The 13,617-nt window shown below is 57.5% G+C and overlaps 1 protein-coding gene across 1 annotated transcript in view; it reads left to right on the top strand.

Annotated features, from left to right (window-relative positions):
- The first annotated feature begins 403 nt into the window (after window positions 1-403).
- EBF4 (EBF family member 4) overlaps window positions 404-13,617 on the top strand; it is a 55,226-nt gene continuing 42,012 nt past the window's right edge. The window contains exons 1-5 of the mRNA XM_060120169.1: window positions 404-715; window positions 1,229-1,350; window positions 11,440-11,596; window positions 11,834-11,897; window positions 12,070-12,125. Coding sequence (XP_059976152.1) covers window positions 404-715; window positions 1,229-1,350; window positions 11,440-11,596; window positions 11,834-11,897; window positions 12,070-12,125 — 711 coding nt within the window. The remainder of the gene's footprint in view (window positions 716-1,228; window positions 1,351-11,439; window positions 11,597-11,833; window positions 11,898-12,069; window positions 12,126-13,617) is intronic.

Genomic DNA, 13,617 nt, shown 5'->3' on the forward strand with positions numbered 1-13,617 from the left:
TGCAGTGGCGACCCGGAGGCGGCGGAGGTTTCTGAGTGCGGCCCTGCTCGCTCCTCCGGCTTCGCCCGGGCTCCCCCGCCACGCAGCCCAGTCAGCTCCTTGCCCGGGCCTCCCGGGCCCACGCTGGTCCCTCCCGTCCCTTCCCGCGGCCTCGGGCAGGCCGCAGCCCCCAGCCCCGGCGACCGACTCGCCAGGGTCCGCCCCGCCGCGGCGGCCCGGGCCCGGCCGCTCCTCCCCCGATGATGTCACGTCCCTGGCCGCCCCTCGGCCGGCCGCGCCGCCCCGCCCCCGCCTCCCCCGGCCCCCAGTCCCCTGGGCCCGCCAGCTCCCGCCATCCCTCCTCCCGCCCGCTCTCCCTGCCTTCGGCTCCCGCTCCCCCGGGAGCGGCGGCGGCGGCGGCGGGATGGCCCGGGCCCGCGGCCAGGGCCCGGGGAGCGGCGGGCGGCGGCGGCCGCGGCGGGGCGGCGCGGGAACCGGGCCCAGGGGGGAGTCGGCCGGGCTGCTGCTACTGCTGCTCCAGGTGCTGCCGCCCGGGGCTGCGGCAGGGCCGGGGCGCCGGAGCACGCGGGGCGCCGGCGGCGGAGGCGTCTGCTGGCCTGGCGCTGCCCCTGCCTTTCCTCGGGACGCACGGCTGCTGCTGCTTCTGCCGCCGCTACCGCCGCAGTCGCCGCCGCCGCCGCCAAGCTCCGCGCCCGCAGCCTCCTCCTCCTGGATGGTAATCAGCGTCCCGCGCCGGCGCCGCCGGCGGGTGGGCGGGAGGTGGGGGCGGCGAGGGGGAAAGGGCGGGCAGCCCCGCGCCCCCGCCTCGCCTGAGGCAGTTCAAGGGGCGCTCGGGCCCCCCCTCCGACGACCGCGGCCCTGGGCAGCCGCCAGAGCGCGCCTCTAGGGCGCCTCTGCGCGGACCGGGTGCCGTCTCCGCTCCCCTCCCTCACCGCCCCGCGCTCAGTCAGCCCGCCGGCGCTCAGGCCGCGGGGAAATCCCTCCATCTCCCCGCCCCGCGCCCCGGGAGGGGAGGGGACGGCGCCGGCGCTCGCGGACCCGCTTTCTCCGAGGGAGCGCCCAGGAGGCTGGCGCGCACTGAGCGGCCGGGACTGGCGCTGCGCTGCGCTCCTGCAGGCGCCGGGTGCCGTCGGGCGGGCGGAGCAGAGACGCCCCGCAGCCTCGGCGGGACCGGATCCCCGGCTGTGGGAGCGCCCACCGACTGCGCGCCCTTATGTTTCCTGCGCAGGACGCTCTGCCCCGCGGCGGGCTGAACCTGAAGGAGGAGCCGCTGCTGCCCGCCAGCCTGGGCTCGGTGCGCTCCTGGATGCAGGGCGCGGGCATCCTGGACGCCAGCACCGCGGCGCAGAGGTAAGCGCTCGGACGCGACAGGGCGCGCTCGGGTTGGATGACTCCGCGCCGCCTTCTCTCAGCTTGCTGAGCTGCTGGGGCGCGGGGTTGGAGGGAGCCGCAACTCTGCACTGTCCCGGCAAGCTCTTGTGCCCACCTCGCCCTGAGCGCCTCTGCTTCTTCCTGAGAATGTGGGGCGGGCCGGGGCGGGGCTTCTGCCTCCACTCCTGGATGTCCCGGCTCTGATTTCTGACTACCGCTCGCTGGCCCAGCCGTCCACGGCTCTAGAGGAGGAGGTCTCCCGGCTGCCTGCAGTCCCACAGCCACCAGCTGTTAAGGAACTGCTGACCCCTCCTTCTCAGGCAGTTAAGTGCCCCTCCTTGTCGAGTTCCATAGATCTCGGACAGGAAAGGCACGAAACCCAGCCCCCTTTCTGCTTTCTCACATCCCTCAGAGTTGGAGGATGGGGACGTGTGGAGCTGGAGAAGCGGCTGGTGGGGAAGAGATGAGGTGGGCAGTCGGCTTGGTGGAATGATTGGAGCTGAGGATGGGTCAGGGCCGCTCAGGTCCCTCCAGGTGTTTTTCTGGTGGGTCCTACCCGAGGCAGGGGGTCCCTGGGAACCCAACACCCATACCCATCTCCTCTGACTCCTTTGCAGGAGTCTGGGCAGGGAGCCTGGGTGGGGGATGGACTACTGGATTTGGAAAGGAAGCATAATGGTTCCTTGACCAGCCCCCCACAGCACCTGGGCTTTTTGTATCCCCAGTTGTGAGCAAGGGGAGGGGAGGTTAGACATCCTACCTGGAGTTCTCAGTGCCTGGGACTAGGGAGGTGCTGCCTCTGCAGACACATGGGACACTTGGGAGCTGGGCTTCCCAGAGGTCTGAGCAGCTGCTTGTCCAGCAGCTGGAAGGGATTCTGCTGGGGGGTTTCCAGGGCAGACCAGACCTGGATGCCAGCCACACATTCACATCCCCAATCCTGTTCAGGGGTACCACCCCACCACCAACCCCAACCTCACCCCTTAACAGACACACACCTTGTTTCATGTTCAAACTGAATGGTGTTCCTGCATTCCTGTGCTTTCATGACTGTCCAGAGGGAGCACCGGGGCCTCTCTCTGGAGCTCACCTTTTTAGGAAGAGAAAGGGTCTTGCCTGCGAATTAATATCCATATTTTTACTCATGATATAACTTTTCTAGAAAAAAAAGGAAAATAGGGCCTCCCTGGTGGCGCAAGTGGTTGAGAGTCCGCCTGCCGATGCAGGGGATACGGGTTCGTGCCCCGGTCTGGGAGGATCCCATATGCCGCGGAGCGGCTGGGCCCGTGAGCCATGGCCGCTGAGCCTGCGCGTCCGGAGCCTGTGCTCCGCGACGGGGGAGAAACCTCATCTCTCTAAATAGCTACTGTCAATAATTTAGTGTATTTCCTTCCCATCTTCGCATTAACATATTTTTTTCCTGTGTTATACATACAATTCTGTATCCTGTTTGTTTTTCTTTTGGTTCTGGTTTTTCACTTAATTTGAGATGGTCAATTTCTTTGTCTTTTTCTCCACCACCGCCTTTGTGGTGAGAGCTCCTTGTAAGAGAGGAAGAAGTGTTCCAGTGGGGCCTCACGGTTTAAGGTTCCTATATCTCTCTGATGCTCCCCTCTGTCCCTGTCAGCAGGTTTGATGAGCAGGAAGCCGATGGGAAAGAGGCAGTGCCCTTGTAGCCTGTGTGGGTGCAGGAAGTGTGGCGATGAGGCTCTTCCCATGAGATTGGGCTTCAGCAGTGTTGTCTGCACATGGGGAAGAGGTCTTGAGTGGGGTTGAGGTGTCCAGTCTGAGTCCCCAGGGCCGCATCACCAGGACTCAGAAGGCCTCCCCAGTTTGAGGAGAGGAATTTCTTCAGGCCTGGGCTGCTCATCTCCAAGTCCAGAGGCTTCTCTGTCTCAGGACACAGATTGGGAGCCCCCACACGTTTGGTTGCCTCTGGGCACCTCCTGCCGATGGGAGCAGGTGGGAGGTACTTCTTTCTCATTCTTCCTGAGATGCCATCATCTCATCCGTTGGTTCTTGATCCTCCATCAGTCCTCTGTTCGGGTCTTTTCATCCTAGAACAACAATGGCAGGAATTCCTTTCCCTGCCCCACCCCCCTCTTCCACCTCCGAAGGCTCCTCTCCCTCTGTCTCCGAGGAACTTGCCCTGGAACGCTCCCTGCAAGGCTGCTTGGGGTCTGACAGCTCTCTTTGATGCGCTCTTTGCCTTCACCCCACAGCCGCCAGCTTGTCAAGGCTTCTGGACGGTGCCTCTGGGTCCTATTCCTAATCACAGTGCCCACGGCCAGCTCGTAACCATGACACACACTCTTGCCCTCCATGACTTTCCACTCTGGCTTGAAGGTTAACCCCAGTGTATCACCTCAGCCTGCTAGCCCACTGTCCCAGCCTCCCACCTCGCCCCCCACCAAAACCGTCTGCCATGCACCAGGGGCCAAAGAAACATTTCCAAAGAACTCTTCTGTGATTGTGTCCCTCCCCAATTAAAAACTTCAGTGACCCCCACACACACACTTCCTCCCAGATACTCAGCATTCAGGGCCCATCACAGTCTGATCCCAAGCTTCCTCTCAGCCTCTGTATGACTCTTGGAATCCAACGATGTCTCTTGAAACAGTTCCCCTGCTCCCAGCACCCACACACCCACCGAATAAAATCTTACAACCTCTGGGACCCTCCCCCCCCAGCACCTTCTCTCTCTGTGCCCTCCCATCCGGCCCAGGGGAGCAGTTCTTAGTGCTGTCTAAGGATGCTTATCACAGGCCAGAGTCAGCTGTGCCCTGCCTGTCCTGGGCTTCCTTGCCCTGCCAGCCTACATCTTCTTTCAGGGCATGGATGGTGGCTCATTCATCCTCGTGTCCACAGCACCAGGCTCGAGCAGTCAATAGGGGGTAATGAGTATCTGCTGCAGGAAGCAGGAGTGCATGTTTGAAGGTTACTAAGTCCATTTTTGTTGGGCTCCGCTGTCCACATTGGTGATCTACCTGACCCCAGGAACCAGGTACTGGAGCAGCTGCTGCTGCCCAGTTTTACAGCGCCAGGGTTTTTCAGAAGGTGGAGAAGGAGGAGAAAGCCCAGAGCCTGCTAAGATCAGTGAAGGAGGGCCTGCCAATAGGAAGGAAAGTTCTGAGCGAAAGAGGGGTAGAGAGAAAAGAGAGGCTGCATACCATACACTGGAGGTAAGAGGGAAGGCCGGCAGGGTCTTCCTGGTGGGGAACTCTGCACAAGGATCCCTGGCCTACCCTGGGCCAACAGGACTTTATCTCTCAGCACAGAAGCAGTTCTTCTCTCCTTCTGATGTGACTGCCAGCCTGGGGAGACTCCTGGAGCACCCACGCTAGCCCTCCCCCTTGAGCTGGTCCCAGAACACTAGCCGGGCCCTGAGAGGGAAGCCAGCTGGGGCTGCGTTTCCTGTAAGCAGCAGCAGGCTAGCATCCCTGCTAGGAAATGCTTTTGTTTGCTTTAATAATTAATAGCTCTTCCTCAGCCTGGGACCTGGCAGGCAGGCCTGTGGGTGGGTGGCGAAGGGGGTGGGCACAGAGAAGCAGGGTGGACAGTCTTTGGGTAGAATTGAGAGCAAGAGGAAACATGGGAGAGCTGGCTAGTGAGATCCTCCCCTCCCCCATCATCCAGGGATCTGGTGGCTGAGATAATTTCCTGGGGCAAGTGAGCAGAGCCCCTGCTGGGGCAGTGGGAGCAAGGGATATGAAGCAGCCCCAAAGCCTCATCTCCGGCAGGCCCTTCTAGACCCAGGTTCTGGGCAGCTGCCTCTAGGCACCAGGTCCTCCTGCCTGCACTGTCGCATTGTTGGGGTGGGTTCACCCCAGTGAGCCTCTGCTTTTATCTTCCCAGGCTCTGGGCTAGGCCAGTAGATCTTGGCTGGAGTCAGGAATGCCAGGCCCAGCTTGATGATTATCAGCAGTCCCAGGGACCCAAACGATGCCTGCAGGGAGAGCCACGGCCAGTGGGATGCTTGGAGGAAGAGAGGATGCAGAGGAGAGGAAGGTGGGACTTACGCAGCCATGCTAGGATGGGGAAAAGGAGATCTAGATTTAGCAGAGACAGTAGGGAAATCTGAGACAAAGGCTGAGCTTCAGGAAATACACACTTCTACTCCTTCCACCTCCAGGGTGGAGGGGGGATCAAAAAGGAGCCTCCCCCGGGCCTCCCTGGTGGCGCAGTGGTTGAGAGTCCGCCTGCCGATGCAGGGGATACGGGTTCGTGCCCCGGTCTGGGAGGATCCCATATGCCGCGGAGCGGCTGGGCCCGTGAGCCATGGCCGCTGGGCCTGCGCATCCGGAGCCTGTGCTCTGCAACGGGAGAGGCCACAACAGTGAGAGGCCCGCATACCGCAAAAAGAAAAAAAGAAAAAAAAAAAAAAAAGGAGCCTCCCCCAACTGCTGATAACAGCAGGGCTCCTCCCCATTTCCCCAGCATCCCAGATTCCAAGATGGATCAGGCCCAAGCCAAGGCACTGCTCGGAACCTTGGGCTGCCAGGGCAAGCAAGAGTTAGCATTTAGTAGAGGGCAGAGGGGTGCAGGGGAGACAAAGGCCTGAAGGTGCCTCTTGGGGAAGGCCAAAGCTCCGGTCCCGGCCATCCTCCTCTGTGGGATTTGAGATGCTTGTTTTAAATTGCTAGCACTTATAATAAGTACCTAATCAAGGATGTAAAGACTTATGAATGGCCTTCTGACCCGAGAGCAGAGACTGACTGTGAGGGAGGCGTCGTCTGTCCTAGACAGCTGTGGCGAGGTCCAGCTGCTGCAGGAAGGTTTCTGGGGCATCCTGCTCAGCCTCGAAGAGGAACATCTCCAGGGACTCCTGGATGGCCAAGCAATAGCAGCCAGACAACTCTACAGCCCCCAGATGCCCCCAGATGCATCCCCCTGTACTCTGAAGCACAGTTACCTGAATGACTCAGGCTGTGAAGGTCAGGTTGCCCTTGGTGACACCTTTAACCTGGATTCCCAGCTCAGTACTCAGGAAGCCCCCACACACCCATGCTCGGATGTCCTCCAACCAAAAAAATAGCTGTGCACACCGAAGCTTTTCTGTCCCAGTCTCCTTTAATTTGGGGGCTATTTCAGAAGATGGGAAGGGGGTGAGTGGGCCCTGGTGGAAATATGAAGATGAGCACTTTCTCCTCCCACATCCGTGCTCTTTACAGCAGCACATGCCCCACCGCCTCGGCACACTCTGGAGTTGATAGGAAAGTGTTTTGAACATTTTGTTGAAAACAATCTTTTTAAGAAAGCAAGGAGATGTGTAAATCGTTTGGGAGTCTTACAAAAGTGGTTAATGTGGCTGTTTTCATCACTCAGCTGCATTTACCTGGAAGAGGCGCGTATGTGGCACGCTTTGTGCACTAATCACGCTAAGTGAATGAGACGTTTCTGAATTATAGCCTCCAGCAATATACGCGCCAGGTGAGGCAGTTCTCGTGCATATTGCCAGGCTGTACGCAGGCCCTTGGGCTGTAGCTTTGCTGGCTTCCATCACACCGCAGGTCTCTGGATGGCTGGGAGTTGCTACCCCACCCACGTCCCTGGGGACCCTTGGGAAGGGTCTGCTTCCTCTGCCAGCAACTGCCTCCTAAGACTCTTAGATGGCCAGAGCCTGCTCCACCCACCTGCACAACAGGCCAGAAGCACCTGAGAGATGACGCCCCAGAAGTCCTCAGTCAGTGACTGGAGTTGGACAATGAAGACCCCAGCTCCCTTGCTCAGCCCTCTGACTAGCTGAAGCACATGTTCTAGACTTGTTTCCAGAGCTCCCTGGGGGCTGAGCTGCAGCTGCCCACAGTGGTTACTCGTGGATAATGCACCTGTTAGGGACTGCCTTTCCTTCTCTCTCTCACTCCCCACACCCGCCAGGGTTTCCTGGAATCACCTCCCACATAAAGTGTTCACATATGAATCCTTGTCTCAGCGTCTGCTTCTGGGGAAACCCAGATAAAACACTTACCTCTCCAGACTTCTGGGGCTCTCCTCCTGCCTCTCTCCCTTCTTCCAGATAAAGGATTCCTATCAATAAACATCCTTGCAGTTTCTCTCCACACCCCAGTGGGTGTCTTGGGCCACCCCACTTTGGAGACCACAGAATGAGAGACCTTGGCCTTCATCCACATCTCTGCCTCTAAGGTACTGTGGGAGCACATGTCTTCTCCCAGGGTGCCCCAGCAGGCCTCTCAGACCTCTCCACGGCCCGGGTCTATCTTCTGAGCTGTTTGAGCATATTTCTGTGTCTCTTTCTGTTCTTTAATCTTGGTTTGCTTCCTCATTACAAGAGCATCAGCTCCTCCCAAGGGGAGAAGAGCAGAAGTCTCCCCCTCCCCCTCCGCACCCTCTCCCTTTGCAGCTTGCAGCTCTGCTCAGGGATGCTGATTGGTCACCCACTGCACGGGCAGGTAGGTGGTGGAGGTGCCTGGGGGAACCAGGAGAAGTCCAGACAGACCTGCATCTGGCACTCTAGCTGCTGTTCTAATCCTCATGTCCTTCTCTGTGTTCATAGGAAATACGAGGATTTCTTTAAACCAAAACCTTTTCCATTTCAGCTTGGTCTTCTCACTTGTCTCACAGGGGTATGAACAGGGTAAACTGGAGACATTCGCAGACCAGGAGCAGTCCTGGGCATGCCCAGCAGGGGTCTTGCCTATTCTGCCATCCTCTCCTGGTCTGCTTGGGGTCATATTGTTCTGCTGTCCTACATGATAGTGATCCCTGTCCCAGAGCTATAAACTAGCCGCCTCTGTCCCATTGCTTTGCGTGGATGTGTGTGATTGTGCCTCAGACCCACTAAGCAAGGTGGAGAGTGGAGGCTGATCCCACTGTGGAGTAGGACAGTGCAGCCCCTTGATGCCCTGCAGCTGGCAGCACTGGCTACTGGTCCACAGACCCCAGGCAGGGATACCTGCTCCCTTTCCCCTCCCCTGGTCCCCCCAACCACTCTCCCTAGGAATCCCCTCCTGCTGAGAGGGAAGGCCCTGTGAAGGGAGCTTGGCTTGGGGCTTAGGGCAGACTTCCCAGGTCTGGTCCTTAGGAGCCTGGTAGGAACTCCAGGCAGCCAGGACCCAGGACTGACTGGTATTTGCCAAGAGGGATGGATGGGAGAGGAAGCTCACCATTATTGATGGACTCTTGGCCTGGGAAGTACAGGAGTGTCTGTGTAGATAGGGTATGTTGAGGGGTCCAGGGGATTGTGTTCTTGCTCAGCCTCCACCCCTCCTCTGTTAAGGCTTCTTTCTTTCTTTATACGCTCTCTCCCCACTGTCTGAGAGCCTTCCAGGCACCTTTCCTGGGCTAGATGACCGAGTAAAGGGCAGAGTGATCTGGGATGGCCCCACAGCCCATCTCCTTCTGACCTTATCTACCCCCAGGTGGTCCTGTCCCTGGGGAGCCTCACTGCCCCTAAGCTGGTCCTGGGGGCTGGAGGGAGGAGTCAAGGTTGCTGCCTCATTAGCATATTCATCAACAGTAATCAGGGACCTGCTGTGATCAAAGCTGTCTTTAGGCTTCCCTGCCTCTTGGCAAGTGGGAAGCGGGAGGGTCAAGGCCTGGATGTGAAAGGCCTGTAAGCCTGAGGCTGAGGAGAAGTGAGGGACACCGAGGAAGGAGGGAGGAGGAGGATGCTGGAGCAAGGAACGTGTAGAAATAACCTGTGGTGGGGAAGAGAAGGTGTTGGTGGCCCCCTCCTCATCTTGATCAGAGACAAGCAAGACCCGTCACTTCTGCCTCCAAAATTAGCATTTTACATGGACGACTGAGGCTCCCAAGCAGGCTTTCAAGAGGAGGAACGGTTTTCATTTTATTGTTTATGTATTTACTGTAATCTGTATGAGTAAAAACACAACAAACTTTTGAAACCCATGACATTTCAGATATTATGGCTTTGCAAGAAGCCAAGTAAGAGTAAGTTGATCTAAAATTATACGAAGAAAAGTATTAAGTAGTGATGAGTATGGCAGATGTTGTCACAGTGGCATGTCCATGATGGGACTCTGGTCTAAATGGCTCTCAAGACAGTTCCACCATTCTCATCCTCGCCTCTGCATCCCTGCAGCAGCCTCTCACTTTTCTACCACACTGTGCCCTCCTTGCTTACAGCATCTTCTAAGCCCTGCCTGACTTCAGAGCCTTCTGGTGGCCTTTAGTCATACTTCCCAAACCACATCCCTCCACCAAAATGCTCTGTAGTCAAGTAAGCATGGCGTGTTAGTTACCTGTTGCCACATAAAAAAAAATCACCCCCAAACTCAGCAACGTAAAACAACATTCATTATCTCACACAGTTTCTTAAAGTTAGAAATCAGGGAGCAGTGTAGCTGGGTAGTTCTGGCTCAGGGTTTCTTAGGAGGCTTCAGTGATCTGAAGGCTTGACTGGGGCTGGTAGGCCTCACACAGCCGATCAGTTAGTGCCGGCAGTTGGCAGGAGGGTTCAGTTCTTCTCCACGTGGACCTTCCATAGGGCTGCTTGAGTATCGTCACAACACAGCAGCCAGCTTCCCCCTGAGTGACTAATCCAAGAGAGTGAACAAGGCAGAAGCCACGTGTCTTGTATGGCCTGACCTTAGAAATTGGATGCTATTGCTTGTGCCATATTCTATTGGCCACACAGACCAATCCTGATACAGTATGGGAGGAGACTATTTAAGGACCTGACTACCAGGAGGCAGGGATCATGGGGAACCATCTTGGAGGCTCGCTAACACATGGGGAGCACCGGCCTGAGCGGGTCAAGGAGGGCCCATTCCTGGAGGGTGTCCCAGGGCCCCCCACATACACTTGTGTATGCAATTCGCAGCAGTTGTGGGTATAACACTCTTTTATAGAATGAGGATCTGGAGCCATGGGAGAGCTAAAGAACACACTTCGGAAGACCTTGGCCCAGAGAAGAAAGTCTAAACTCCATGGCCTGGTTTTTGTATGCATGGATAGTCTGGCACTTCCAATAAAACATTTTCTCTCCTCACTTCACTCTTTGAAGTGGTCCAGTGACACTAACCCTTACACCTACAGCCATTTCTTATGCTGTTAGTTCTGCCCTTTTGCCTCCTGCCCCTGTTGACCTCCTATTCATTCCTCAAAGACCAGGGGGCAGGCCACCATCACCATGACATCTTCCCTTCATCATGCACAGAAAGAATTAATCTTTTTTCCTTTGCTTTTACCGTTTTTTATATAGTGACATCTCTTAAGGGGTACCCACCACTCTGTCTTGTGTTGCAGCTCTCTGTATCTGTCTTCCCTCCCCTTCCAGGTGTTTCACTCTGGCCCCACGTGGTGCCATGTGGCCAGCGCTTGGAACATCATTGGGGTTCAGGAAATATTTGGTGAATAGGGCCTTGGTTCTTCTCCTCCTCCTGCTCTCACCCTGGCTTTGCTTCTGGACTGGTTTCTGATGAGCCAGGAGAAAGCAAGGCCAGACCAGAAGATCCTTCTGCCCAGGGGAGCCAGTGGTGTCTTCCTCCAAGCATGGAGGCAGGTCCCCCTATACCTGGGGAGGACATTCCCACCTTCAGCCATAGCCCAGGGTCCAGGCTGGCCAGACTAGTGGCCCTGAGCCAGTTCAATGTCTCTTGAGATTCTGATGGACTTCATCATCTCCCAGGCAATACCGTAGGCTCATGCACATAGCCAGGAGCTGGGGTACAGTGGGACATTCATTCCAAAACCTCCCAACTTCCCCCTTGAGGCCCCAAAGGGCAGTCACAGGAGCCTGTGGTCAGTAAGATGGGTTGCTTGTTCATTTGGTTTTAGAGATCAGCCTTCCAAAATGTGACGCCCAGGGAAAAGTCCGGGAAGGAGTCTGCCAGGGATGCCTCTGTTGTCACCTGTTGTGCTGCTTATTCCCATGGGAGCAGGCTGGGGTGACCTCAGGGCTGGGAGGCCTCTTCTAGAACTGAGATGGCCCTGGCAAGGGTGGAATGGGCCCATCCAATTTCTTGCCCAAACTCTTGACACATCAGAGCCAAGTCTTGGCCAGCCCACCTACCTGGTCAGAGGTGATGGGGTCTTTCTCTCTGGAGGGCACTTGCAGTGGTTTCCCAGCAACTTTCCTCCCCACAGTGGCGTGGGCCTGGCACGAGCACATTTTGAGAAGCAGCCCCCCTCCAACCTCAGGAAATCCAACTTCTTCCACTTCGTGCTGGCCATGTATGACCGGCAGGGGCAGCCGGTGGAGGTGGAGCGTACAGCTTTCATCGACTTTGTGGAGAAGGACCGAGTGAGAGGCTCATGGGCTCGCTGGGAAGGAACAGGGTGGGGGGGTGGGGAGGGTTTCAGGGAACCCCCTCCCACTGGAGCAGATGATGGATAGGTGGTGGAGGAGTGGAGAAGGGCGTGGTGAATGGATGGGAGGTGGGGGGAGGGAGGAAGGTTGGGTGGGAAGGGAGTTGGGGGGAGGGGGGTGGCTGGAGGATCCCTGAGAGCACCAAGCATCCTCCCTATCTTGTCCCTGCAGGAGCCTGGGGCTGAAAAGACAAACAACGGGATCCATTATCGCCTCCGGCTGGTATATAACAACGGTGAGTGAGGCCCACTGCCCACTGGGTACCGCAGCACCATGTGACACTTGGTGCCCCACTGTCAGGGTGGAGGGGGCCTGGCTTCAGCGGGGGAGGGCGTGGAGTGTGTTCAGTCATCAGAAGCCTCAGGGGCTCCCCAAATAGCAAGCCCTCTCCGCCTTTCCACCCTTAGGACTTCGGACAGAACAGGACCTCTATGTGCGTCTCATCGACTCCATGTCCAAGCAGGTGAGCCAGCCCAGGGGATGCTCAGGCCTGTCCAGCCCCTTCTCTGACCCCTATCTCCCCGTGGTCTGAGCAAGCATCCTTGTCCCTGCCCCCACCTCCCCCATGCCCTTCATCCTCACCTGTCTAGCTGTCCACAGTTCTCACCACTGTCCACAGGAGGAGGATGTGTAGCTTTTGCCCTCTAGACAAGAAAAAGACAATATTTGTTCAACGACTTTGTCTTAGGTCCTGTTATCTAGAAGTTCAGCCTAGATGGGGATTCAGGTACACGTGGTTTATTGGGGAGGAGGGGAGAAGCTCTCAGACGGGGAGGGAGGAGAAGCAGGACAGGGCCGGGGATGCTCAGCAAGGATGTGGTCGCAGCTGGAGTCTAGCCTCAGCCTGATCCACGAGGAGCCCTGGAGAAGGAATGGCACCAGAGCTGTTCCCCCTTGAGGCAGGGAGGCCAGGATTCTGTCCCCTGTATTGGTCAGTTACTGGCTGGGGACCACTGCCAAGGGGAGAGTGTAACCTTCCAGATATTTTCAGGGGAAGCAGCTCCTGTCTGCTGAGAGCAGTTCTCAAGAGAAAGCCCTTAGCAGCTAATGCTACCCACAGCTGGGGGCTGGGTGTACTGGTCCAGGAGAGGGAACTGAGTGGGGCCCCAGAGCTTCCACTGCAGGCCCTCAGTACCTTGCTGACTTGAAAAGACAAGAGAAGGAGGCTCAGGGACCAGCATGAGGAGCTCGGGGCAACTGAAACCTGAGTCAGCCCTGACGGACTGTGTAGCCACAGGGCCCCAAGCCCCAGGCTTTTCAGAGGGGTTGTGTGCCCTGGTAAAAGAGCAGGGCTGAGTCTCAGATGTGAAAATCAGTGGCCTGCAACTTGAGGTGGAGACTTGGGCTTTCCCACACAGACAGTCTTCCAGCAGCCCTCACCCAATCCCAGGGCAGAGGAAGAAGTGGTATGTTTCTAGGAAGCCTGTGGTCGCCATGGTATGGGAGGCAGACCAGGCAGTGGCAAAGTGGGATTGCATGGTCAACAAGTGTGGAAGGGGTTGGAGAATGTCCAGAGAGAGAGGGACCCACAAATAAGGGATGGCTGCGAGGCACAGAGGTTATAAGGTGGAAGCCAAATGTGTGCTTTGGGAAGCTCACTCCTTGCTTCAGGGCGGAGGAGAAGCTGGGGGACTGGCTGGGGGTGGGGGGGTGGGGGGTGGTGGCTGATCCAGCAGTCCAAGAAGGAGCCACTGGCCTGGCCTGCGGAGGTGATAGGGGTGGGGAGAGGGGCCAAGGAGCCGGCAGGGCAGCCTGGAGGGACAATGCTTGTGAGAACTGTGGAGGTTGGAGTGTGTCTGCCCTCCCAGCAGCCTGACCTTGGTCATGGTGATCTCGGGACCTCCCTGCCCCTGAGCAGAGCTGGCTCCGGAAAGGGCTGCCTGTGGACAGACAGAATCTGTAGACCTCATGCCACTCTTGCCCATTCTGATAGTGGTCCTGGTTTGGGAAGCTAG

Source organism: Mesoplodon densirostris, chromosome 16 (assembly GCF_025265405.1).
Source record: "Mesoplodon densirostris isolate mMesDen1 chromosome 16, mMesDen1 primary haplotype, whole genome shotgun sequence".
Lineage (NCBI taxonomy): Eukaryota > Metazoa > Chordata > Mammalia > Artiodactyla > Ziphiidae > Mesoplodon > Mesoplodon densirostris.